The sequence below is a fragment of the Anolis sagrei genome, chromosome 2, assembly GCF_037176765.1.
Source record: "Anolis sagrei isolate rAnoSag1 chromosome 2, rAnoSag1.mat, whole genome shotgun sequence".
Lineage (NCBI taxonomy): Eukaryota > Metazoa > Chordata > Lepidosauria > Squamata > Dactyloidae > Anolis > Anolis sagrei.
The window spans coordinates 150,440,479-150,465,451 of NC_090022.1; the positions used below are offsets into that span (position 1 = coordinate 150,440,479).

Genomic DNA, 24,973 nt, shown 5'->3' on the forward strand with positions numbered 1-24,973 from the left:
TCCAAATACCTGACAACAGAGAGATGTTTGTGGGCTATGTGGTTTTGTGGTTGTGGCTTTGTGGGATGAAATGGGAGGTGAAGCAATCCGGAAAGGTCTTGAGGTATCACTGGTATACATGTGCTTCTTGATGGAAGAGTGGCCTATTCAAACCATGGATTGCAACTTCCAGTGTCCTCAGGAGGTGGGAGATTCTGCTATACGTCTGCGTCAAATTGCCTAAAGGATCAAGTCATATGCACAGAGCACTGATGCAGAGGGATCAGTACCTGTTCTTCCTGATTGACAGGAAGCAAGCAAGACTGGAGTGATGCATCATGCCAAGAAGAAGGCAGCCAATTTTCTCTGTGTGCAGGCTTGTGTGTGTGAAGCTCAAGTGGGCTTAATGAGCTTTCTCATGCTGCATCATGAGAGACTCCTACTTAAGCCTGGATGTGATGAAGGCATGTGCCAATATGTTCAAACCTGGCTCATTTCCACTTTTGAGTGCACTTCAGTTCAGTCCAGTCCCCCAGCCTAGAAGTAATAAAAGTATAAACCGCTGGACATGTCACATCTCCCTGTTCCTCATTTAGACAAAGCAACGTTTGGATCCAAATCTACCACCACCACCATGTCTAAGTTTCCTTAGAAGGAATAAATACTGCTTTTTGGTGCCTCTTGTTGCATGTGTTATGTTGCAGGTAGACAGTGCTGCTAATGGTGTTGACGTGTGTGTATGTGTGCATGCATACATATGAGAATGTGAAACCGGGCAAGTACCAGTACGTTGCCAGCTATAGTGTATGCAATCCGTTTTGCTTCAGAATTCTGATTTAGAAGGTGCACAGTTTCAGTGGGTGAGCTAAACCCCAAAGAGGTTTTGTTTTGCATGTGGTTAGTAACTAAAGTTGGAAAAGAAAACAAGACAAAAAATAAGAAGTATCAGTTGTGAACCTGGTACGATTATGACTTCATGTTCTACTATGTACCTCAGTTGTCTGTATATTGTCTCCTGTATTGAAGTTTGTGTGGCTGGTAAAGTTCATGCAAACTGACTTATATTGCTGTCATTATTACATCCATATCCTCTTAATAGCATAATACTAATAAAACTTTATTTATACCCCGCCACCATCTCCCCGAAGGGACTCACGGCGGCTAACATGAGGCCAAGCCCAAATAATTACAATTAAGCAAAATAAAGTACATACAAAACAGACAACAACATCAAATGAAAATATTTAACAATGACGTTGTTGTTGTTGTTCAGTCGTTCCGACTCTTCGTGACCTCATGGATCAACTCACGCCAGAGCTCCCTGTCAGCTGTCACCTCCCCCAGCTCCATCAGAGTCAAGCCAGTCACTTCAAGGATGCCATCCATCCATCTTGCCCTTGGTCGGCCCCTCTTCCTTTTTCCTGACATAGTAATGAAATAAAATAATGACAATAACATAATAAAAACAAAGTATAACATGCTAAAAGAATTAAACAAGGGCATGCTGGGCGAAATGCGAAGGGTAAAAATTGTAAAAGCCGTGGGTGAGATAGATAAAATGCTGTGTCTTTCTTTCAGTGACAGAATAAAAGATATTATATAAGAGCTTCCAGACATTTCCTTTTCAAGGCACTGACTATACCTAGATCTGTTTAGCATTGGCATGATTGACCCTAATGTGTCTCAGACCATGTCCGGGACTGAATACAACTCTTTCACTTTGAATATGAGAACTTCCTTTCCAAATATGATAATAAATGGTGTTGCTTTATTTTTGTTGTTGTTAATGGCCTTCAAGATTACTTTGACTTATGTTGACCTTATGAATGAGAGACCTCCAAATCATCCTCTCATGAGTGTTCAGGTCTTATGGACTGCTGGCCATGGCTTCCTAGATTGAGTCTTATCCATCAATAACGGGGTCATCCCTTATTCCTATTGCTCTTCACTATATCAAGACTATAGTCTTTTGTAGTGAGTCATCCCTTCTCATGACAGCAGCCATAATTATGTGTGTTAATAATTTGTGACACACTGTTCCCTAAAAAGAACGAGGGAGAAAAATGATTCATATTCTAATTTGGAAAACTTTCATGTATTTATATGAATAATGTTTATGCCCTGCTTGAATGAAAGAATACTGCCACAGCAGCTTGTCAAAAACCCCAAAACAGGGCCAGCAAAGGCAAGAAAAGTATTGAGAAGGAACATAAAACAGTTCATGCTGGTTGAGTTAGTTGCATTCTGGATCTGATTGTAATGCATCTCTTCTCCTTTGAAGATAGTATGTTATTTGTGTTGCACAGCAAGTGGATCTTAGCCACGTCCCATGCACAAGACACACAGACAAGAGTAGAAATGAATATAAAATGTTTTCTTAATAGCAGAGATGAAACACAAACTTACAATGTTGTATACAAAAAACAAACAGTGCAAGAAACTTACATAGTCTTTGTAAGTAACACAAAATAAGGCATCTTCATCTTAAGTCAAATGAGAAAGCAAAACATAAACCTTGAGCATACAGCTATTTCACCATAGCCTCCTTTAGAACAGCATAACTGCTTCTCTCCAACCTGCTCCTCAGACCAGAGTTTTTTAGCACAGATCTCCTCAGAGAAAAAGCTCTCCAGAACTGTATTCAACCCATACAGTTATACCCTATTTGGGGGGGGGGGGGTAGGGTTAGGGTCCAAGATTGCTGGTTGACCTACATTATCAGCTGCACATAATAATTACCATCATAAGGTTTTTCTTCAACACTCCACACACTTTGTCCTGCTACAACTTACGGTAACAATTTGGAGACCCCAGTGGCACAATGGGTTAAACCCCTGCAGTCTGCAGTTAGAATCCGGGGAGTGGGGTGAGCTCCCTTCTGTCAGCTCCAGCTTCCATGCAGGGACATGAGAGAAGCATCCCACAGGATGGTAAAACACCCCGGCATCCTCTGGGCAACATCCTTGCAGTTGGCCAATTCTCTCGCACCTGAAGCAACTTGCCATTTCTCAAGTTGCTCCTGACAAAAAAAGAAAGTATGTTATTTGCTAGTCTGTGTCTCTTTCTTCTCCCCAGTTGTTTTCCTTTTCCTTTTGCTCTTTATTGTAAGTTCTTTCTTCATCCCCTCTTGGTAAATTGGTTGGTTCCTATAAATCTATTGTAGTGGTAGTTTTGGGAGAGAGCTCATCATAGAAAGGAGTGGCGAGAAGTCACCAAGCTATGCATACATATCAGATAGAATCGATGAGTTACAGTTTTAATTTGTGCTTACTGTAGTGGTTATTCATTTATGTTGTTTCTGTGCTTCATAACCATGTTGGGATTTATTTTTCCTTTGCTTCCTACCTCTTCTCTAGTGCCTTTTAATAGTCTGGATCTCATGTATTCATTTCAGGGTTCCTGAGTGGTGTCTGTTAGTTTCTATGCCAATGGAATAATAATTCTGATCTGATTTTTAGTGCAAACTGTAAGGTTGCTATCGAATATGCTGAACCCATTTTGGGGGATACAGTTCAGCGTCTTGAATACTTCCTTTGAAGTCTGGAATGAAATCTGGGTTGGATTTGCCATCTCGTCAAAGGTCTTTAATAATGTCTTGTCCTGTGGTCTTTTTCTTCTCAGTTGGCCCATTGCGTGTGGAGTTTTCGCAACCTGTGAATTTGAAGAATGTGCAGAAGGACAACTCAGAAGTCAGGGATGGAGGCCACTACACCCCAAAGGACTGCAAAGCACTTCAGAAAGTGGCAATTATTATTCCCTTCAGAAATCGGGATGAACACTTGAAATACTGGCTGTATTACCTCCACCCCATTCTTCAAAGGCAACAGCTTGATTATGGTATATATGTAATTAACCAGGTAAGAGACTATTTCTTATTCTCTAGCTGCGTATGTATTTGAGTAAATACATAACGCAGCATTGTAATGAATGGAGGTGAAATGCTGAGGGGTTGGTTTTTTTTTTTTGTTGCTGTTGTTGTCAGAGACCCTTGCTCAACATGGTGTTTTAATCAAGCCAGTAACAATTTCTTTTTATGGTATTTTAATGTATTTTAAATTGCTTTAAACAGTATTTTTAATACTGCCAATATTTAATCCTGCTTTAATGTTTGTATGGGTTATGTTATTATTATTATTATTATTATTATTATTATTATTATTTATTATGTTCATTTATACTTTGCTTTTTCTCTCCTCAAAAGAGACTCAAAGTGGCTTACATTTAAAGCATTTCAATACAATTTAAAATCCAAAAAAATACAAACATTGAATTAGAATTAAACATCAATGTATTATTTTAAAATTAACAGTTAAAATCCATTAAATTCACATATTGTAAACGGCTTCGAGTCTCCTTTGGCAAAGAAAAGTGAGGTATAAATAAATATAATAAATACATTTTATTGTCGAATGTTTACATGGTCAAAATCACTGGGTTGCTGTGGGTTTTCCAGGCTGTATGGCCATATCTCAGAAGCATTCCCTTCTGATGTTACATCCACATCTATGGCAGGCAATCTCAGAGGTTGTGAGGTCTGTTGGAAAGTGGGAAAGTGAGGTGCATGTATGTATCAGACCTCACAACCTCTGGAGATGTCTGTCATAGATGTGGGCAAAACATCAGGAGAGAATGCTTCTGGAACATGGCCATACAGCCCAGAAAACTCACAGCAACCCAATACATTTTATGTATACCTTTTTTATTTAATTTTTTTTAAAAAAATACAAATTCCAAAACAAAATGCCTACAATATCCCGCCACACAGTCCATTCCCATTGACATGAACTAACAACCACCCATCATCCTACCTATTGAAAAAGCTAAACTGAAACATAAGCACTCTTTCGAAAATGTTCCTTTTGCTCTTTTGGCCCAGAACATTTCTGAAAGTAGTTAACAATCTTTTAAAAAATGAACAAGTACAATAAAAAATATTTGTAACCTCAAATTATCAGCCAACGTCAGGAATGAATTGACATGGCAAGATACCTATCAGCAGAAATTTCCAATCTTTTCCCAATGTGGTGTCCTCCCTGTAGATGTGGTTGGCACTGTGTGAACTTCCAAAAGCTCAAGAAATCATATGGGTGGATGTGTTTCATCCTTTTGTCAGTTTACTTCATAACTGATCTGCTTGTGCACCACTGGGTGGGAGCCTACACTTTTTTCTTCTAATCTGTCTTGAGACATCAGTCATAATAGTACTTCTTTTAAATATTGGAGATGGAAAGAAACAATCATGCAGATAACTGAATTGAACAGCCCCATTTCTTGCAGATTGAGACTGCTCACCCATTTAAGTGGAGCCCCCAGTGGCGCAGTGGGTTAAACCCCTGTGCCGGGAGGACTGCAGACCGACAGGTCGCAGGTTCGATTACGGGGAGAGGCGGATGAGCTCCCTCTATCAGCTCCAGCTCCTCATGCGGGGACATGAGAGAAGCCTCCCACAAGGATGATAAAAACATCCATTCATCCTGCCGTCCCCTGGACAACGTCCTTGCAGATGACCAATTCTCTCACACCAGAAGCGACTTGCAGTTTCTCAAGTCGCTCCTGACACGACAAAAAAACCCCAAAAAACCCCAACCCATTTAAGTTTGCCAGAGCCATAGATCTAAATTCTGTGCATTAAGTTTGAGCAATAGAACTCAATGTAAAGACCTCAGGGAAGGTTTAATTCCTGCAACAAGATGATGATGTGTTTGAATACTAGTAAGTAATGCTGTTGGCTGATCAAGACTCCCTGTGTATTATATCTACGGTATTTATTCTGGGTTGCTATGAGTTTTCTGGGCTGTATGGCCACATTCCAGAAGCCTTCTTTCCTGACATTTCTCCCATATTTATGATAGGCATCCTCAGAGGTTGTGAGGTCTGTTGGAAACTTAGGCAAGTGAGTTTTATATATTTGTGGAAAGTCCCAGGTGGGAGAAAAAAACCCTTGTCTGCTTGAGGCAAGTGTAAATGTTGCTATTGGCCAGCTTGATTAGCATTGAATGGCCTTGTAGCATCAAAGCCTGGCTGTTTGAGGTGTTAGCTGGCCCTGATTGATTCTTGTCTGGTATTTATTCTGTGATTTTGGTTGCCAGGCTACTTTTCCTTAAATTCTTGTTTTTTATTATATTGATAGTATTCATTGAAATACTTGGGTTATAGTATTGTCTTAGAAGAGGGGCAATGGCTTTCTGTTTAAATGATAGCAGACCACATACCTTGTAAGGCACCATTCAAAATAGCTTAGTTCAGAACTGCACAACCTGTCAGTAGTAAGGGGCCAACAATAGGCAGGCTATGCCTCTTGGGCCTTAGGCTTAGGGAAATGGCTGAGGTGGAAGGGCAGGTAGACATAAAGCCAGAGAATTGACTTCAGAGTGCATGACAAAATAATTTGGGATGGTTTTTGACGTGTCCTAGCTGTTCTTGCCTTCTATGACCAGCGGTTTTGGCTGTGCAAAACAGTAGTACGTAGTTTGTAAAGCTTTGGTTCAAGTTCTGCAGTCTGTGATGTTTAGCTTGTTAATATCATAGATTGCAGTTGTCTTGCAGTGAGTAATGGATGTTGCCATATGTAATGACTGGATTAACTTTAAAGTTAATTACAGCCATCTTTCCGGTAGAGGATGAATAATTTCAAGTTATTGAAAGTTTAGTTGTGTCTGCAACTATGTAGAGCAGGCAAGGGCAAACTTGGGCTTCCCAGGTGTTTTGGACTCCAACTCCCACCATTCCTAACAGCCTCAGGCCCTTTCTTAAGCGGCTGAGGGGGAAAAGGAAAGGGCCTGAGGCTGTTAGGAATGGTGGGAGTTGGAGTCCAAAACACCTGGGAAGCCCAAGTTTGCCCATGCCTGATGTATAGCCAAGGTGGCTCTAAGAGGCATCATGCACCTAGTTATTTGTTCATGTCTTCTATAGTGTTGTGGATCGTAGGAAGCAAAATTTACTGTAAGTAAAGTACCATAAAGATCTCATCCTTATTTCCCAGTTTTGTAAGTGACATCGACTGGCATAACACAACTGTACTAAACATAATAATATTCATTGCTAATACTAGAAATGGTAATTATAGTAATTGTACTGTTTTATTTGCTTGCTGTTTTGTTTTTACTTATGTGTTGTTGGGCTTGGCCTCATGTAAGCTACCCCAAGTCCCCTTGGGGATATGGTGGCGGGGTATAAATAAAATATTATTATTATTATTATTATTATTATTATTATTATTATTATTCTGCTTTTCTCCTGATGTAACTCTGTGATTTTTGCCACACAAAAAGGTCAATGTGTTGATCCCTGTTATAATGCTGTTCTCTTTCTTTCTCCAGTGTGAAAGATGCCTTTTGCATACACCCCAGTTTAGAGATCACAATATGGATATTTAGCAGTGCAGATACTAGACAAGTACTGGATTGGCATCCCAAATGCTCCTTCATCACACTGGAGAAAAAAATACACTTTAAATCTGGTTTCTGCCTCCTGCAGAATTCTGGGGTTTGTAGTTTGGGGAGAAGCCTTTTACAGCCTCACTAAACTACAAACCCCAGAATTTGCAGGAGGAAGAAAACGGATTTAAAGTGAATTTTTTTCTCTAGTGTGATGAAGTAGAATGTACCAGTGTGTGATTTATCACTATAATCATAGGACTAGAATTGAAGTATGAAAAGTAATATTAGAATCACAGTCCTCTAATTTAGCTAAAGAAGCAGGGTTTATACTAGCATAACAAAGGGCTCATATGGAAAAGCCAGTTGGCAGCTAAATCAATGGGAAGAAAACCTCCATGCAAGTGCAGGATAGCCCATTTAGTGTTGTTTGCAGCATTCTGCATTTCCTTTTGGTTAATCAGCCAAGACTCAGTGGCTGATCTGTGTTTTTGTTTTTTTTAGCAATAGAAATATATCTGGATTTTCTGTAAGCCTATTAGTTCCAACAACAGCTAAGTTCGGAAATCCCAGGAGTGCTCTTTTTTCAACTTTCTTAGCATTATATTACTGCCCCATTTATTGGCAGAACTGTCCTGTAGGTGCAGTTCTGCTCAAGCTTCTCAGTTTGTGGACAATGAGTAGGATACATCCAATATGGTGACTTAATTCTGCAAGGCCTGCTTTGGCCCATGAAGTATGGGAACCATAAGCGATATGTTTCTTCATCCTTCCCGTAGTGTTGCTCTTTTCTATCCTGCGAAGCCATCCAAAATACAGTCAGTCCTCCAAATTTGCCAATTTCAGTTGGACAAATTTGGCAGATTTGATTCATATTCTCTCTAGGAATCTCTAGGACAAGTCTTCTCAAACTGTGACCCTCCAGTTGTTTGGGCCTCCAACTCCCAGCAGCCCTATCCAGCTTGTTCAGTGTTCAGGAATTCTGGCAGTTGGAGGCTAACATATCTGGAAGGCCACAGTTTGAGGATGCCTGCTCTAGGATCTCCATTGTGATTCTGTGGGCAACTTCTACCATATTGCTGAATTAGAGATTCCTAAAGATAGTACTACTCTTGGCATTTGTAGATCCTTCAGTGTGATTCTGGTAGAAGTTGACGATACAGTTGATCTGGAGGACCTAGAGATTCCCCAAAAATGTTCCCTCTGGGGAAAAATATGTTTTTTTCCTCCACTTTTATAGGCATTCTGAACTCCTAACCCCAGCAAATGTGGAGAGCTGACTGTATCTCTAAGCAGGCTTTCCTAAAACTTCTTATTCATCATGTCTTAACAAGGAATCTAGACCAGTAGTTCTCAACCTGTGGGTTCCCAGGTGTTTTGGCTTACAACTCTCAGAAATTCCAGCCAGTTTAGGATTTCTGGGAGTTGAAAGCCAAAACATCTTTGGACCCATTGGTTGAGAACCACTGATCTAGACGTTTAGTTAGATTAGATGAGTTAGATTTCTGTTTTGCTCCTTTTATATATCTTCCAGTGATTCCCAACCTGTGGGTTCCCAGATGTTTTGGCCTTCGACTCCCGGAAATCCTTACAGCTGGTAAACTGGCTGGGATTTCTGGGAGTTGTAGGCCAAAACAACTGGGGATCCACAGGTTGAGAGCCACTGATCTAGATCAGTAGTTCCCAACCTTTGATCTTCCAGGTGTTTGGACCTCAGCTCCCACAACTCCTACAGCTGGTAAGATGGCTGGAATTTTTGGGAGTAGAAGTCCCAAACACCTGGGGGAACAAGGGTTGAGGACCACCATCTAGCAACACAGCACATGTCATATGGGTATTGCTCCTGAAAAATTAGTTCCTGGGTGGATTTAAATTTATCCTTGTAATGTCTTTATCAAAATAATACATTCCTGATCCAAAACATGCTTGATTAGAAATAAGTCCATTGCCTACATGCAAACATACTTTAGTATTTTGAGTTTCAGGAATCCCAAATGGAAAATATCTCTATGAATTTGGAGCAAAGAGGATGGAAATTGGGATACTCTTAAGCATACGAAGGTCAGGCATATGAAGAATGTAACAGTGCAGTTACTTTCTTTGTTGGGTTGCAAAAGTCAGTATTATGGCCTAATTTGTCAATGAATAACTCAACTTGGTTTAACTTCTTTTACAGCAGGATGCCTTGTGTACTCTTCATGGCTCTGGCCAATGCAATATGCCACAACTAGCAACGGCAGTGAGCCTATTTGACCCAGATGTTATTTTTTCCTGGAAGCACTGTATGCAAATAGTTTTTAAAGCTTGCTAAGAAAGCTCTGTTTCTTTGCTCTCTTGACAATTGCTTTTCTCTTTTTTTTCCTCCTCCCCCTCCTTGTCTGTCTGTCTGTCTGTCTGTCCTCTGCATCTATTCTACCTCCTCTTTGTTTTCCTCTCTTCCTTTTAGGGGGGATATCTTGCCTTTTTCTTGTTAAACATGTCCTATAGCAAAGCAATCACTGAAGCAAGGAGAGCTTTTGTGTGAGCGATTCTTACTTCATCTGCATCTTTCTGTGCTCTGCATCTCATAGGGGGGAAAAGAAAGAAGGAACGCTGGTCGTCCTGCTGCTTCAATGGTAATGTCTCACCTCTTCACTTTCCGGGTAATGCAGATTGACATTTGAAGCCACTGCATTTTCACTATTGACTTTGGGATATCTGGGGTGTATTAGATTTAAAAATGTGCTGATATGGGAGAAGAATGCATGTTTGTGTAAAAAGCCAAAGATTGAACTGATGGACTAATTAATGGCAAAGGGAGACTGGTTGCAAATTTCCCTTCTGTTGTACTATGCCACTTGGCTCGCTCCACAATCCCTTGCTCTCTAGTCATCTCGTCCTGATTCTGTCCTGATTCTTCTATACCAGAGGTTCCCAACCTTTGGTCCTCCAGGTGTTTTGGACTTCAGCCCCCACAATTCCTAACAGCTGGTCAAATGGCTGGGATTTCTGGGAGTTGAAGTCCAAAACAACTGGAGGATCAAAGGTTGAGTACCACTGTTCTATACAGTCAGCTCTCCACATTTGCTGGGGTTAGGGGCACAGGACCCCCCATGAAATTGAAAAAATGCAAATTTTAAAAATTGCTCTTTTTTCTCTTGAGAGAAAACATCTCTAGGAATTTCTAGGTTTTCCAGCACATCTCTGTGATCAACTTCTGCTGGAAGCTAAATATACGAGGGTTGAATGAAAAATAATGCCTCCACCTACATTACTTTGGTTTGGATGAGAATATTTTAATAAATCAAACAAAGAAATAATCCTCAGAATGTGCTCTTTAACTACCACTATTCACTTTCCACATAATCACCAGACAATTGGATCCATTTCTGCCAATGATGAACAAGTTTTCTGAAGCCATCATGGAACAAGTTGCACTCTGTTTTGGCAACCAGCGTCTCACAGTTCTCTCAACTTCTCCATCATACACAGATCTTCCGATAGCCAAGCAAAGTAATAATGTGACCCACACGTTCTTGTGAAATACCAATTATTTAAATTTCTCTCTGAGTGATATGACGATTGTCCTGAATCAATCTGTCAACCTTTAGCTTGTGAAACTCGGTGGTTGATACCACAGGACATCCAATTCTTTATCACACAAGTCAGATGTTCCCACCTCTCAACATCTTTAAACTTACTCGCCCAATGACGCACAGTACTCACATCAACACAATCACCATAAACAGCTTGCATTCTCTGATGGATCTCCTTTGAGGTGACACCGTCTGCTGTCAAGAATTCAATGACTACACTTTGCTTAAGTCGCACTGACTGACCGTCTGTGCAGGGTTCCATACTTCGCACTTTAGCAACACAACCATTCAATGCTAAGGCTTCCTGCCAAAATGGAACTGTAGAGGGGAGTCTACTGAACAAGCCAGTACCTACCACATACCAGTACTGCAATCTGTTGAGGAGTTACGAAGGTGGAGGCATTACTTTTCATTCAACCCTCATAGAATGACATTGTGGGTCCTAAAAATTCCTAGAGCACTCATTTCTCTCTTGAAATCTCTAAGTCTTCCAGCATGACGGTAGGAAGTTGACTATAGTGTCACACTGGAATATCTAGGGATTCCTAGAGAGGATATTTCACTCAAATTCATGAATAATCAAATCTGCAAAAGTCAGAATTGCAAATGTGGAGGGACAGCTGTTCTTTCTGCTTTTGAACACAATGTACTAGGTGGTGATGTTTATCCTATGGGCATCTGGTATGGTATGAAGTTCCTCTCTAGCATGACAACTTGCTTGTGATCCCTTATGTCTAAACCAGTGTTTTTCTTATTGCAGTGGAAGATTCTACCTTGAGGTGGGAACCCTTTTATATTACCTGTCTGTCAGGCCCCATCTGCAGTGCCGTATAATCCAGTTTCTGAACCCAGATTATGTGATTTGAACTGGATTATATGGCAATGGTAGAAGACAGGAAAGTTTAGAGAAGGCAATGATGCTGGGGAAAATGGAAGGAAAAAGGAAGAGGGGCCGACAAAGGGCAAGATGGGTGGATGGCATCCTTGAAGTGACTGGCTTGACTCTGAAGGAGCTGGGGGTGGGGACGGCCGACAGGGAGCTCTGGCGTGGGCTGGTCCATGAGGTCACAAAGAGTCAGAAGTGACTAAACGGATAAACACCAAATACGACAGTGTTGATTCATATAATCTAGTTCAAAGCAGATAATCTGGATTCAGAAATTGGATTAAGTGACAATGTAGATTCAGCCTTAGAAAGCTCCTCTGCATTGAAGAACATTTGGGGAGATGTTTCATAGGCTTCCACTTGGCATGGAGAGAGAACATGCCTTGAATCTCCTCATAAATGTTCATCGGCTATGTGTGTTCTAGAGCAGATTTTGCAGATATGTGTTGCCATCCTCAGTGGTGTGCCTCCACAAACTTGGGCAGTATTAGATAAACCCCAGAGAACTTCCAGCTTCTTTTAGCTTGGAGCGAAACCTATGTTTATGGAAATAACAAGGCATCTATTCTCCGTGGTCTCATTAACATAAGACATGTGCATCTGCTGTTAACATACTTCTTCATCTGTTCACGTTTGAGAGATTTAAATTAACAGCCACATGAACTCTCTCGTCTGCAAAACAAGGCAGAGCAGGACACTTCTATCTTGGAAGTAACAGCGTCCAAGTCCGCTTTGAGCCTGCTTAGTTTGCAACACCAGTCTTATTAGGCCTTTTATTCTTCTTGGATAATATCTGTGCCAGAGAATGAATGAGCACCAGCTGTTTGACATGTAACTGTGGAAAAGAGAGCTCTGTGTGGGATCGGCTGACTGAGTGAAGCAACAGCCTTTCTCTGCCCAGACAGGACAGGAACCTACAGCTGCTGCTTGTGGCAGATGTCTAGCTGGCTTTCTGAATTGCCTAGTTATAAGTCAGAAGGCGCCACATTAAGGAATTTCACAGGGAAGCTGCCTTGTGTGCGCTCAAGATGGGACTGCACAATATTTTTTAAAGCCTTGCTCTTTAAGTTGCCTCTATCAATCAATCAATCAAAACACACAAAAGCCCAACCTTATTAAACTATGGACCTGAAATTGATAGGAGTTGCAAAGCACTACCCTCGCATCAGCACTTTTTAGATGAAGTATGTAGGAATTACTTTTCTAAACTCTGAAATCTTTGAATCTTATAAAAATGGGAGAAGGAAACAGAAGAGTTTCCTTCTCTCATAGATGTGGGCAAAATGTCAGGAGAGAATGCTTCTGGAGCATAGCCATACAGCCCAGAAAACTCACAGCAATCCAATAAATTTTATGTATACCTTTTAATTTATTTTTAAAATACAAATTTCAAAACAAAACACCTACAGTATCCCACCACACAATCCATTCCCATTGACATGAATTAACAACCACCCATCATCCTACCTATTGTAAAAGCTAAACTGAAACATAAGCACTCCTTCGAAAATGTTCCTTTTGCTCTTTTGGCTCAGAACATTTCTGAAAGTAGTTAACAATCTTTTAAAAAGTGAACAAGTACAATAAAATATTGTAACCTCAAACCATCAGCCAATGTCAGGAATGAACTGACATGGCAAGATATCTATGGGCAGAAGTTTCCAGGGCTTTTCCCAATGTGGAGAAGGAAACAGAAGAGTATTTGTTGTTGAAGGCTTTCATGACTGGAATCACTGGGTTGCTGTGAGTTTCCCGGGCTTTATGGCCATGTTCCAGAAGCACTGTCATGATAGCAGTATGTGTGAAAAAGATCTGGGAGTCTTCATCAGCAAGTTAAATACGAGCCAGCAATGTAATGCGGTGGCTAAAAAAGCCAATGGGATTTTGACCTGCATAAATAGAAGTCTACTGTCTTGATCCTAGGAAGTCATACTACCCCTCTATTCTGCTTTGGTCAGACCACATCTGGAATCACTCTGTGTCCCTTTCTGGGCACCACAATTAAAGGGAGATGTTGACAAGCTGGAATGTGTCCAGAGGAAGGCAACGAAAATGATTCAAGGATCTGGAGAACAAGCTCTATGAGGAGTGGCTTACAGAGTGGGCATGTTTTACCAGCAGAAGAGAAGGTTGAGAGGAGACATGATGAGGGCCATGTATTACTATGTGAGGAGAAGTCATAAGGAGGAAGGAGAAAGCTTGTTTTCTGGAGACTAAGATGCTGCCGAACAGTGACTTTAAACTAAAGGAAAAGAGATTCCATCTGAACACGAGGAAGAACTTCCTAATTGTGAGAGATGTTCAGCAGTGGAACTCTCTGCCCTGGAATGTGGTGGAGGCTCCTTCTTTTGGGGGCTTTTAAACAGAGGCTGGATGGCCATCTCTCAGGGGTGCGATTTTTCTGCTTCTTGGCAGGGGGTTGGACTGGATGGCCCACAAGATCTTTCCAACTCTATGATTCTATGATGTTTCAGCCACATATATAAAACCCCACTTGCCTAGTTTCCAACAGACCTCACAATCTCTGAGATTCCTTCCATAGATGTAGGTGAAATCTCAGGAGAGAATACTTCTGGAACATACAGCCTGGAAAACTCACAGCAACCCAGAAAAGAGTATATTTTGTTATCTCTAAAAATTGAGAGGGGATGGTGGTTAATGCAATAGTGTCTGATCAAACTTAGGTTGTTTTGCTGTGTATTTAAGAACATGAAATGAGTGGATTGTATTCATTATTCAAAGGAATGCAATTGTCAATCTGACCTGTCTTATGAATTGCTGAGTTAGACACTGGCATGTAAAACACTGCTAGGATGAAATAAAGTAGATTTTGAGTCTATATTCAAACCAAATTACAAACATACCGATAATTTGAAATGGAGCTCCTTCTGTACTGTTAAGTTTGACTGTCATATCAGTGGGACTGGTATGTGTTTCATTTATTTACTTCTAACAGCCAGCAGACTGTTAGGAATTGTGGGAGTTGAAATCCAAAACATCTGGAGGGCTGAAGTTTGCTGTGTATTTAAGTATATCACTTTTAACTGTCATAATATAATACTATGGAATCATGATAGTTGTAGTGTAACCAGAACTTAACCTTTTTCTGCTAAAGAGGGGTGATGTCTCACTGAATTGCAAATCCTATGTAGTTTTCTCTAGTAGTGAGCCATGGAAGTTAAAGTGGCGTCAAACTGCATGAATTCAGCAGTGTAGAGCCAGCCTCGTTGGGCCCCCGGTGGCGCAGTGGGTTAAAGCACTGAGCTGCTGAGCTTGTTGATCGAAAGGTCGCAGGTTCGATTCCGGGGAGCGGTGTGAGCTTCTGCTGTCAGCCCTAGCTTCTGCCAACCTAGCAGTTCGAAAACATGCAAATGTGAGTAGATCAATAGGTACTGCTCCGGCGGGAAGGTAACGGCGCTCCATGCAGTCATGCCGGCCACATGACCTTGGAGGTGTCTACGGACAACGCTGGCTCTTCGGCTTAGAAATGGAGATCAGCACCACACCCCAGAGTCAGACATGACTGGACTTAATGTCAGGGGACTACCTTTACCTTTACCTTTAGAGCCAGCCTCAGTTGTGCTTAAATAGATGAAAGTTCTTCAGAGTTTTAAGGCATTGTATTCAAGGTGTGAAAGATGACGAAAGGGGAAATTTACAATCTCTAGCCGCATGGTTTCTTCATAAATGTGGTTGTGAAAAGAGAGTGGGTGGATCTGACAGCTTTGCTATCTTAACGCTTGGCTCAAGGCTCTTGGCTCTCACTTCCTTCCTGCCTTTCCCCCTGTGATTATTTATTATTGCCCTGCTGCAAAGCTGAAGCTGCCTGCTTCATGTAAATCTTCCTAAAATGTAATCATACTGAGCTACACCTAGACATAATTACTATTTTTAATTATGGTGTATTGTTCTACATGTGTGTTGACATTGCAGAATCAATGCATTTGATATCACTTTAACTTCCATGGCTCAATGTATTGGAATTCTGGGATTTGCAGTGAGATGGCAGAGAGTGCTAAAGACATTGTAAAACTACAATTCCCAGGTTTCCAAAGCATTGAGCCATGACCGTTAAAGAGGTGTCAAACTGTGTTAGTTCTATAGTGTATATGCACCCTATGCTAGTCATTGAGAGCCCCCGGTGGCGCAATGGGTTTAAACCGCTGAGCTGCTAAACTTGTTGACTGAAAGGTCGCAGGTTCAAATCTGGGGAGCGGCGTGAGCTTCCATGATCAACCCAAGCTTCTATCAGCCGATCAGTTCGAAATCATGCAAATATGAGTAGATCAATAGGTACTGCTCCGCCGGGAAGGTAACGGCGCTCCTTGCAGTCATGCCAGCCATATGACCTTGGAGTTGTCTACGGACAACGCCGGCTCTTCGGCATAGAAATGGAGATGAGCACCACCCCCCAGAGTTGGACACGACTGGATTTAATGTCATGGGAAAACCTTTACCTTTACTATGTAGTCATTTCGGAGGAAACCAATGGGAACCACACATTTCATGTGCAGGTTTGGGTATTGCTTGTGAGGGTAAAAACCTGGGTATTCTTGGCTGTTTTTACTGAAATGCAGAGGTGATTTTGCAACTATGTGTGTGCATGCGCCTTATATTGTGTTGTTTCTTATGCTGCCTCAAAAGACAGTGGAAAAGTTTTGGTCTCAGGCTGGAGTCTAGAACTAGCTTGAGTTTTTTTAAATCCCAGGTGGAAATCAAGCAGTATGACTCCATTGTTGCTCCCTACAACACAGAAGGGAATTGAGACTTTTCTCCCCACTTAAAATAGCCTTGCATGCTTGACAGAAATGAACTAAAATGAGAAAGAAGCAGCTCTAATCTCTTCAGGAATTTTATGATGGCATGGCATTTTTAGAACTGAGATCGTAACTGTACTTGAATCATAACACAAATTGTGTGTGTGTGTCACACACACACACACACACACACACACACATATATATATGTTCCCTGCCTTTTTATCACTGCCTTATTTCATGTAATAGAATTTATTTTATTTATTTCCAACATTTGTACCCCACCCTTCTCAACCCCTGAAGGGGACTCAGGGCGACTTACAACAGCAACAATTCGATGCCAACACATACAGAATACATACACAATATATCAACATTACACATTAAATAAAACTATTAAGTTAAAATCCATTTTAAAAACATTATTAACAAACATTTAGCCAAATCCAATCCAATTCAGTGTCCCAAAACTTTATCAGAGCCTGTCCATTAGCAGTTCACGTAAACATTGCAATCACTATCAAGCCCGCTCCCCAAATGCCTGGCCCTAGAACCATGATTTAAGCTTCTTCCTGAAGGAGAGGATGAATGGAGATGACCTAATCTCGCTGTGGAGGGTGTTCCAGAAGCGAGGGGCCACCACCGAGAAGGCCCTATCTCTTGTCCCTGCCAAAGGCCTTTGTGGAAAAGGTGGGACCGAGAGCAGGGCCTCCTTGGACGATCTTATAGTCCGAGGCGGGACGTAGAGGGAGGTGCATTTGGACAAGTAAGCTGGGCTGGAACTGTATAGGGCCTTATAGGTCAAGATCAACACTTTGAATTGTGCTCAGAAATGAACCAGCAGCCAGTGGAGCTGACACAACAGGGGGTGGTATGTTCCCTGTATGTTGCTCCAGTTAGTAATCTGGCTGCTGCCCATTGGACTAGTTGGAGTTTCCGAACAGTCTTCAAAGGCAACCCCATGTAGGGTGCGTTGCAGTAATCTGTTTGGGATGTAACAAGGAATTGACTTATCTACTTCATAAGAAAAACAATTGGTTTTTTCCCGTAATTATTTGGGTACTGTCGTAGTAGACATGCATACGTTACACTTAGAAAAGGAAATAGTTGTTTCTGAGGTAAGAATGCTCTAGAACGGCTTCCCCCAAACTGGTGCCCTCCAGCAGTATTAAACTCTCCATCATCTTCAGTCTGCGTGGCCAACGGGAGTTGAAGGGAACTTGGAGGGCACCACCTGTGGGGAGGTAAGTTGTCTAGAAAGTTGTGGGATATGTTGTTTTAAAAAAGGAACTTTTCAAAGCTGTAGCTAAGACTCCGCTTGTCGTTTAATTAATATAAACCTTTTGTTTGGTGCTGTCGTAATCAGTACTACCTTTGGACCCTTCCACACAGCCATATAACCCAGAATATCAAGCCACAATATCCCCTTTGAACTGGGTTATCTAACTCCAGACTGCCATATATTCCAGTTCAAAGCAGAAAATGTGGGATTTTATTCAGCTGTGTGTAAGGAGCCTTAGATAACTGCACTGAAAATAGCTTGTGTTTTTTCTGAGCCTGAGTCATGCAAGAGCAAACCAGTGGATTACTTTCCCAGGAAGTCAACTAAATGAGTCAAAAGTTGCTCAGAAGACCATAAATTACTCCGTGTACTTTATAATGGTTAGGCAAGTTCTTATAATTACAATGAAGAATATAGATTATTCAGTTAACATTGCAGTGGTAGAGAAATGTGAGTGCTAATATATTGCAATGTATAGAATTATGGCCTGTTATTCCTACATGGAAAGGGGTTGAATTACATGGCCATTACAATCCTTTCCATGGGGTTGTCTGGTAGTTTGAGGGTTATTCCTTACTATTTAGCCCAGTGGTTCCCAACCTTTGGGCTTCCAGGTGTTTTGGACTTCAACTCCCAGTTATCAGCTGTTAGGAAATGTAGGAGCTGAGGTCCAAAACACCTGGAGGCCCAAAGGTTGGGAACCACTAATTTTGCCTAACTTATCTTGAAGTGTGATTGGTGTAGGACTTGGAAAGTATACTTTTTGGAAATAACAACCCTTCTGGTAGCATGACCACTTCCTACACTGGCTGGAAAATTCCAGAAGTTGTTCTCCAAAGAAGTAATTTTTTCATAAATCTGAATTGTGGGATTTAAGATCAAAACACAACATATAGTCAGACCTCCAAATTTGCAGTTTTGATTTTTTAAGAATGTGATTAATATGTAGTCCATAGGAATGTCTAGATCAGTGGTTCTCAACTGGTGGTTCCCCAGGTGTTTTGACCTACAACTCCCAGAAAAGCCAGCTAGTTTACTAGCTGTTAGGATTTCTGGGAGTTGAAGGTCAAAACATCTGGGGACCCACAGGTTGAGAACCACTGCTCTAGGTCCTTCAGGATGCCTCTGTGTTCAACTTCCACCGAAGAGCTGTGCTGGAAGACCTGAGGATTCCTATGGGAAATACTTCTATTGGCATTTGTAGGTCCTCAGATGTGAATCTGTGGTCAGCATCCCACAGAAGTTGATTATAATGTTGTATTGGAGGGCCCAGAGATTCCTGGAGGTGTTCTCTGGGTAAAATGAATATGGTCAACTTTAAAGTCAGCTGGTTTAAACTAAGGAAGCATGTGGTTGTGATGAATAGATACTGCCTTATTCTCTTTCTCAGAAGACACCCCTTGAAATTCAAGAGAGGCTGGCTGAAAATGTACACATTGAGAGTATTTTGCTTTCAGGAATCTTGCTTAAGGCTAATGGGAGTGTAAGGGTGCTTATACACTGCAGAACTAATGCAGTTTGGCAGCACTTGAACTGCCATGGTTCATTATATTTCCATTAGCCTTAAGGCACACTAGCTTCCTTAAAGCAAAATATTTATCTTGGATTTCAAGGGATTATGACTTTGGGTGTCTTCTGAGAAAGAGAACAAGGCAGTATGTGTTGACCACAATCCCATGCTTCTTTAGTTTCATTCCTTAATACTGAACACAAAAAAGTGGGGAAATGTATGCATTTGTTCTTGCTGCTTTTGCAGTCCTTGGTCACTTCAGACTTCTAAATGAAATATGTCAAGCAGACTATATTTAGGATGCTTCACCGCTCTTCTTTTTCTTATATTAGGGTGGAGAAGAGACATTCAATCGTGCAAAGCTTCTAAATATTGGCTTCAAAGAAGCTCTGAAAGACTATGACTACGACTGCTTTGTATTTAGTGATGTTGACCTAATCCCAATGGATGACAGAAACATCTACAAGTGTTACAGCCAACCCCGACATCTCTCAGTCTCAATGGATAAGTTTAATTTTCGGTAAGTAGTTGTTGCAGTTCATTTGGAGCTACTAACATCACATAGCCCTGTGTCTGGCGTTATCCTGGATCAATTGATGGCAGAACCAGATAACCTGGTGGGTTTCCATCGTATTTCAATTAAATGTCTTCCAAGGAGTATTAAGTTCCCTTCTCCTTGAGTGACATGGGTGCTGAAATACCCTTTAGTCCAGGATTTAGGAAATTGGCCTGCTTGTGGAAGATTTTGTTCAAACAATAACAGAGTAGTTCTGGACATCTGTTTTATTGGTCTTGCCTTGAAACGGCAACATTTTTAGTATATTACTTTGGAAACACATACTCTATATACTCTTGTATAAACAGAGAAATTTTAGTAAAAAGAAAGTGGGTCAACTTGCCCGGGATCATTGTGACCACTGAATCTACATGTTGACTAATCATTCAACAAGTGATCTGCCAACTATTGAGATCCAGACCCATATCAGGTGTTGCTATCTCAGTTTGAGATCATTATCTGACCTGAAGCAAAAGTGTGAGATGATTCATTGCTAAGAAAATTCAAATGAAAGGTACTAACTTTTCCTATGTGTCTCTTGTAGGAGAAAACGAGAACCTTTTAGTCTTTGTTTTGTGCAACAGGTCTTTTTGATTATGTGACTAATTAGTCTATAATGGTGACATTTTACATTCCTAGTTGCCATGGAAAAGGGGTTCAGTGAATTCTGAATTCAGTCCATCTCTTATAAGAAGGTGGAGAATTTTACCACTTTCAGTAGTACATCTGTGTCTTGTGTGTTTTTTATTAAAAGATTTTATGCGGCAGTTCCTAATTATTCATTGCAGTTAGTAATTATGAACCGAACCCAGCACTTTATTTGCTCAGACATGACCACTTTTAATTGTTTTTATAATGTTTTCTGATTTTATATTTACTGATGTTTGATATTGCTTATTTTTCAATACTTATTTTAACCTGTTTTGTTGGGAATGTCCCTTTGTAAGCCGCCCCAAGTCCCTTTGGGGAGATGGAGACGAGGTATAAAAATAGTTATTGTTATTATTATATATCAGATATTTACATTATGATTCATAACAGTAGCAAAATTACAGTTATGAAGTAGCAACAAAAATAATTTTATGGTCACCACAACATGTGGAACTGTATGAAGGGATCGCAGCATTAGGAAGGTTGAGGACAATGGTCTTAGTTTCTCTGTGATAACAAAAGTCTATTTATTTTTGACTTACAATTTTGTTTTCTAGCTTACCTTACAACCAATACTTTGGAGGAGTATCTGCTTTAAGCAAGGAGCAATTCCAAAAAATCAACGGGTTTCCCAATAACTATTGGGGCTGGGGAGGTGAAGATGATGACATTTATAACAGGTAAAGATTTGTTGCTTCTTTTGGATATAGATTTCTTTGTATTTGTTGCTGTTATTTGCTGTAAAGTTTTTAAATATATATATTTGATACATCCCAACAATTAACAATTTTTTGCCGTACAGGACTTGTTTCAATATACATTATTCCAAAAGTAAATATTCCTTAAATGACACCTTATACATTCCTTAGATATGTATCACCCATCCCCCCACCACCCTTGTGGAACCACAACTCTAAATGATGTCATTGCATCAGTTTAACCGTGTGGAAAGCCTGGTTCAAAATGCTATATCTGTCATCTCCGTCTATTTTGTCAATTAGCACAGACCATTTCCTGAACCAGTCTTGTTCTTTATGATTATTTATATACTAAAACAAGGATGCCTGCTATCCCCGCTAATCTTTATTATGTCACTGGAAGTACTTTTGAATAATATTAGAGAGGATGATAATCTGATTTGGACAAAATACAGAAAGAAAGGTACAAAGTAAGCGTGTTTGCTGATGATTTAATATATTGCTGAGGAACCTATAAAAATATAAAGAATTGGATAAGTAAAATAGAAGAATTCGGAAGACTTTCTAGATTCAGAATAAACAAGAAGAAAACAATGATATTAACAAAAATATGATGAAAGGAAGACAAGAAGAATGGAAAAAGCTGTCAGGACTACAAATAGTCAACAATAGTCAACCTGTGGGTGCCCAGGTGTTTTGGCCTACAACTCCCAGAGGTTTCAGCCAATTTACCAGCTGTTAGGATTTCTGGGAGTTGAAGGCCAAAACATCTTTGGACCATAAACAGCTTGCATTCTCTGATTAATCTCCTTTGGGATGACACCTTCTGCTGTCAAGAATTTAATGACTAAACATTGCTTAAGTCGCATTGACCGACCGTCTGCACCAAAACATCTGGTTAAGAACCACTGTTCTAAGGTTTTTATATCATTGACTGTAACTAATCACTTTCCTGGTCAATTGTAGAAAACAGAAATTGCCTGCAGCAATGAAGAACCAAAGGTTGAGAATCCCTGGACTACAGGGATCGGGAATAAAAGTGTTAAACCTAGAGATTTCTAGAAAGAACATTTTAATCAAATCAGCAAATCATCAAATCAGCAAAAGTCAAATCCATAAACGTGGAGAGTGGACAGTATTGCTGGTCACTGTATGGTTAACAGGTCTGGTAATGTGCATGCTATGCTTGTTCTCCTTAACTCAGAAGGGAGCTGTGAGCGTGTCATTCCATCCAGCTGCCTGTGTGTGAACTGGATATTGGGTTATTTTCAATAAAATAAAAAAGAAATGTGTTGTATTCCTGTTGTTGTTGCTGTTGCGAACCTATCACAGGGTTTTCTTGCCAAAATTTGTTCCGAGAAGGTTTACCTTTGCCTTCCTAGAGAGTGTGACTTAAGCATACCCGGTGGGTTTGCATGGCCAAGTGGGGACCTGAACCCTGGTCTCTCTCCAGAGTTGTAGCCTAATACGTAGACCACTGCATCACACTAGCTCAGGCATGAGCAAACTTTGGCCTGCCAGGTGTTTCAGACTTTAACTCCCACAATTCCTACCAGCTGTTAAGGAATTGTGGGACTTGAAGTCCAAACCACCCGAAAGGCCAATGTTTGCCCATACCTGCACTAGCTCCTGCTGTACTGAATGGTAAATTCCATTGATACACTGACTAGCAATTGAATTTAGGCCATTCCGTCCTTGCATATTTCAAGTTGATTCTGCTCACTCCTCGTTTGTTTTGGCGGAGTGCTTGGCTTGTGGGGATGGGAATAGACGCATTCATTGTAGAACAATTCTATTTCCATTGTTTTAGGTAAAAGCTATTTTATGAACTGCTTCTATATAAGGCTAGCTTTCTCAACTTGGGCTCCTGCCCAGGCTATTACAAATAGAGCAGTTGAGTCATAATTTTAGTTACTGGGGCAACTTATTTTCACCATCGAACATAAATATCTGGCTTCATTCAGGTTACAACACCCTCTCAACGAAGCCTCAAAAGTATGAAGCCACAGTTAATAATTAGTTGCTCATCTTTACCTGCATTAGTCATTTTGGGGCTAAAAGAAGTTTAACACTTTTATGCCCAATTCCTGTAGTCCAGGGATTCTCAACCTTTGGTTCTTCATTGTTGCATGCCATTTCTATGTTCTACAGGTGACCAGGAAAGTGACTAGTTACCGTCAATGATGTAAAAACCTTAGAACAGTGGTTCTCAACCTGTGGGTCCCCAGATGTTTTGGCTTTCAACTCCCAAAATTATAACAGCTGTTAGGATTTCTGGGTGTTGTAGGCCAAAACACCTGGGGACCCACAGGTTGAAAACCACTACCTTAGAAGAAGCTCTCCTAGTCCAGAGACCTTTCTGGTCCATCGATTTGTTTCCACTCTGAAGCCTGTGGGAAAAAAGCCTTTTGCTTCTGTCTTCAGGAACTGATATGGATGGACATACTGTTTGGGTTGTAGTTGTTGCTGGATGTATTCGAGTCATTTCTAACTTGGAATGACTCTTTGTCATGGGGTTTTCTTGGTAAGGTTTGTTCAGAGGGGGATTGACATGGCTTTCCTCTGCAGTCGAGAGACTGTGAGTTAGACAAAGATTTCCCAGTGGTTTTCCATGACTAAATAAGGATTTGAACCCTCATCTCCCAAAACCCTAGTGTGTTACAGCTTTTTACACAAGAGTTACTTTATAGCCGTCAGACCACTGCAGTAGCCTTATCCTCCATTAATTTGTCTATTCCCTTCTCAGGACTTAATTGATAGTCACCACTACATTTTGTACTAGCAAAAGCACTCTGTGCTTTGTGGGGGAGTGCTATCTGAATCTATCCTGTCCTATATCACTTGCCATTTAATTTCATTAGATCACTTTGATTTCTCTTACTAGAGGAATCAAAGAACTGGCTGGGAAGCAAATGGTTACAAACATTGTGTGCCAGGACAGAAAACAGAATATGAGCGCATGGGTGGTGTTTTGTGTGTAAAGGTAGGACCAAAGGTTTTGCAGCACTTTTTCTACTCCAAAGATGTTTTTTAAATAGAAGTGGTTCTGAACCTGTGGGTCTCCAGATGTTTTGACCTTCAACTCTCAGAAATCTTAACAGCTGGAAACCTGGCTGGGATTTGTGGGAGTGGTAGGCCAAAACACCTGGGGACCCACAGGTTGAGAACCACTGTTCTAGATACATCATTGGTGGAGTTCCATGTGCTCTCTGGCTACAGGGTAAACTACATCTCCCACTATGGTGAATCAGTCCCCTTAAACCCCTCCAGTAGGTTGAGTTAGTCATGGGGCTTCTGTGTGCCAAGTTTGGTCCAGGTCCTTTATCAGTGGAGATTACAGTTTCTCTGGTTGTGGGTGAATTACAACTCCCAGAAAGGAAAGACAGTTCCCCCCACTTCCACTCACCACAGTAATGAAATTTTGACATATCGGGTATGCATGCCAAGTTTGGTCCAGATTCATTGATTTTTGGGTTCACGGTGCTCTATGGATGTAGGTGAACTACAACTCCCTCAAATCAAGGTGAATTTCCCCCAAAGACCTCCAGTATTTTTTGCTAGTCATGGGGACTCTGTGTGCCAAGTTTGGTCCAATTCCATCTTTGGTGGAGTTCAGAGTGCTCATTGATTGCAGGTGAACTATATATCCCAGTACCTACAACTCCAAAATGTCCAGGCCATGTATCATCAAACCCCACCAGTA

At 40.8% G+C, this 24,973-nt stretch overlaps 1 protein-coding gene across 2 annotated transcripts in view; it reads left to right on the top strand.

The window, feature by feature from the left end:
- The window catches only part of B4GALT1 (beta-1,4-galactosyltransferase 1), a 54,344-nt gene that overhangs the window by 23,722 nt on the left and 5,649 nt on the right, over window positions 1-24,973 (top strand). Inside the window, exons 2-5 of one of the 2 annotated variants that reach the window (XM_060763791.2) lie at window positions 3,601-3,836; window positions 9,926-9,970; window positions 19,698-19,885; window positions 21,130-21,252. In XM_060763791.2, the coding sequence (XP_060619774.2) occupies window positions 3,601-3,836; window positions 9,926-9,970; window positions 19,698-19,885; window positions 21,130-21,252 (592 nt within the window). The remainder of the gene's footprint in view (window positions 1-3,600; window positions 3,837-9,925; window positions 9,971-19,697; window positions 19,886-21,129; window positions 21,253-24,973) is intronic. The other variant, XM_060763792.2, reaches the window with a different exon arrangement.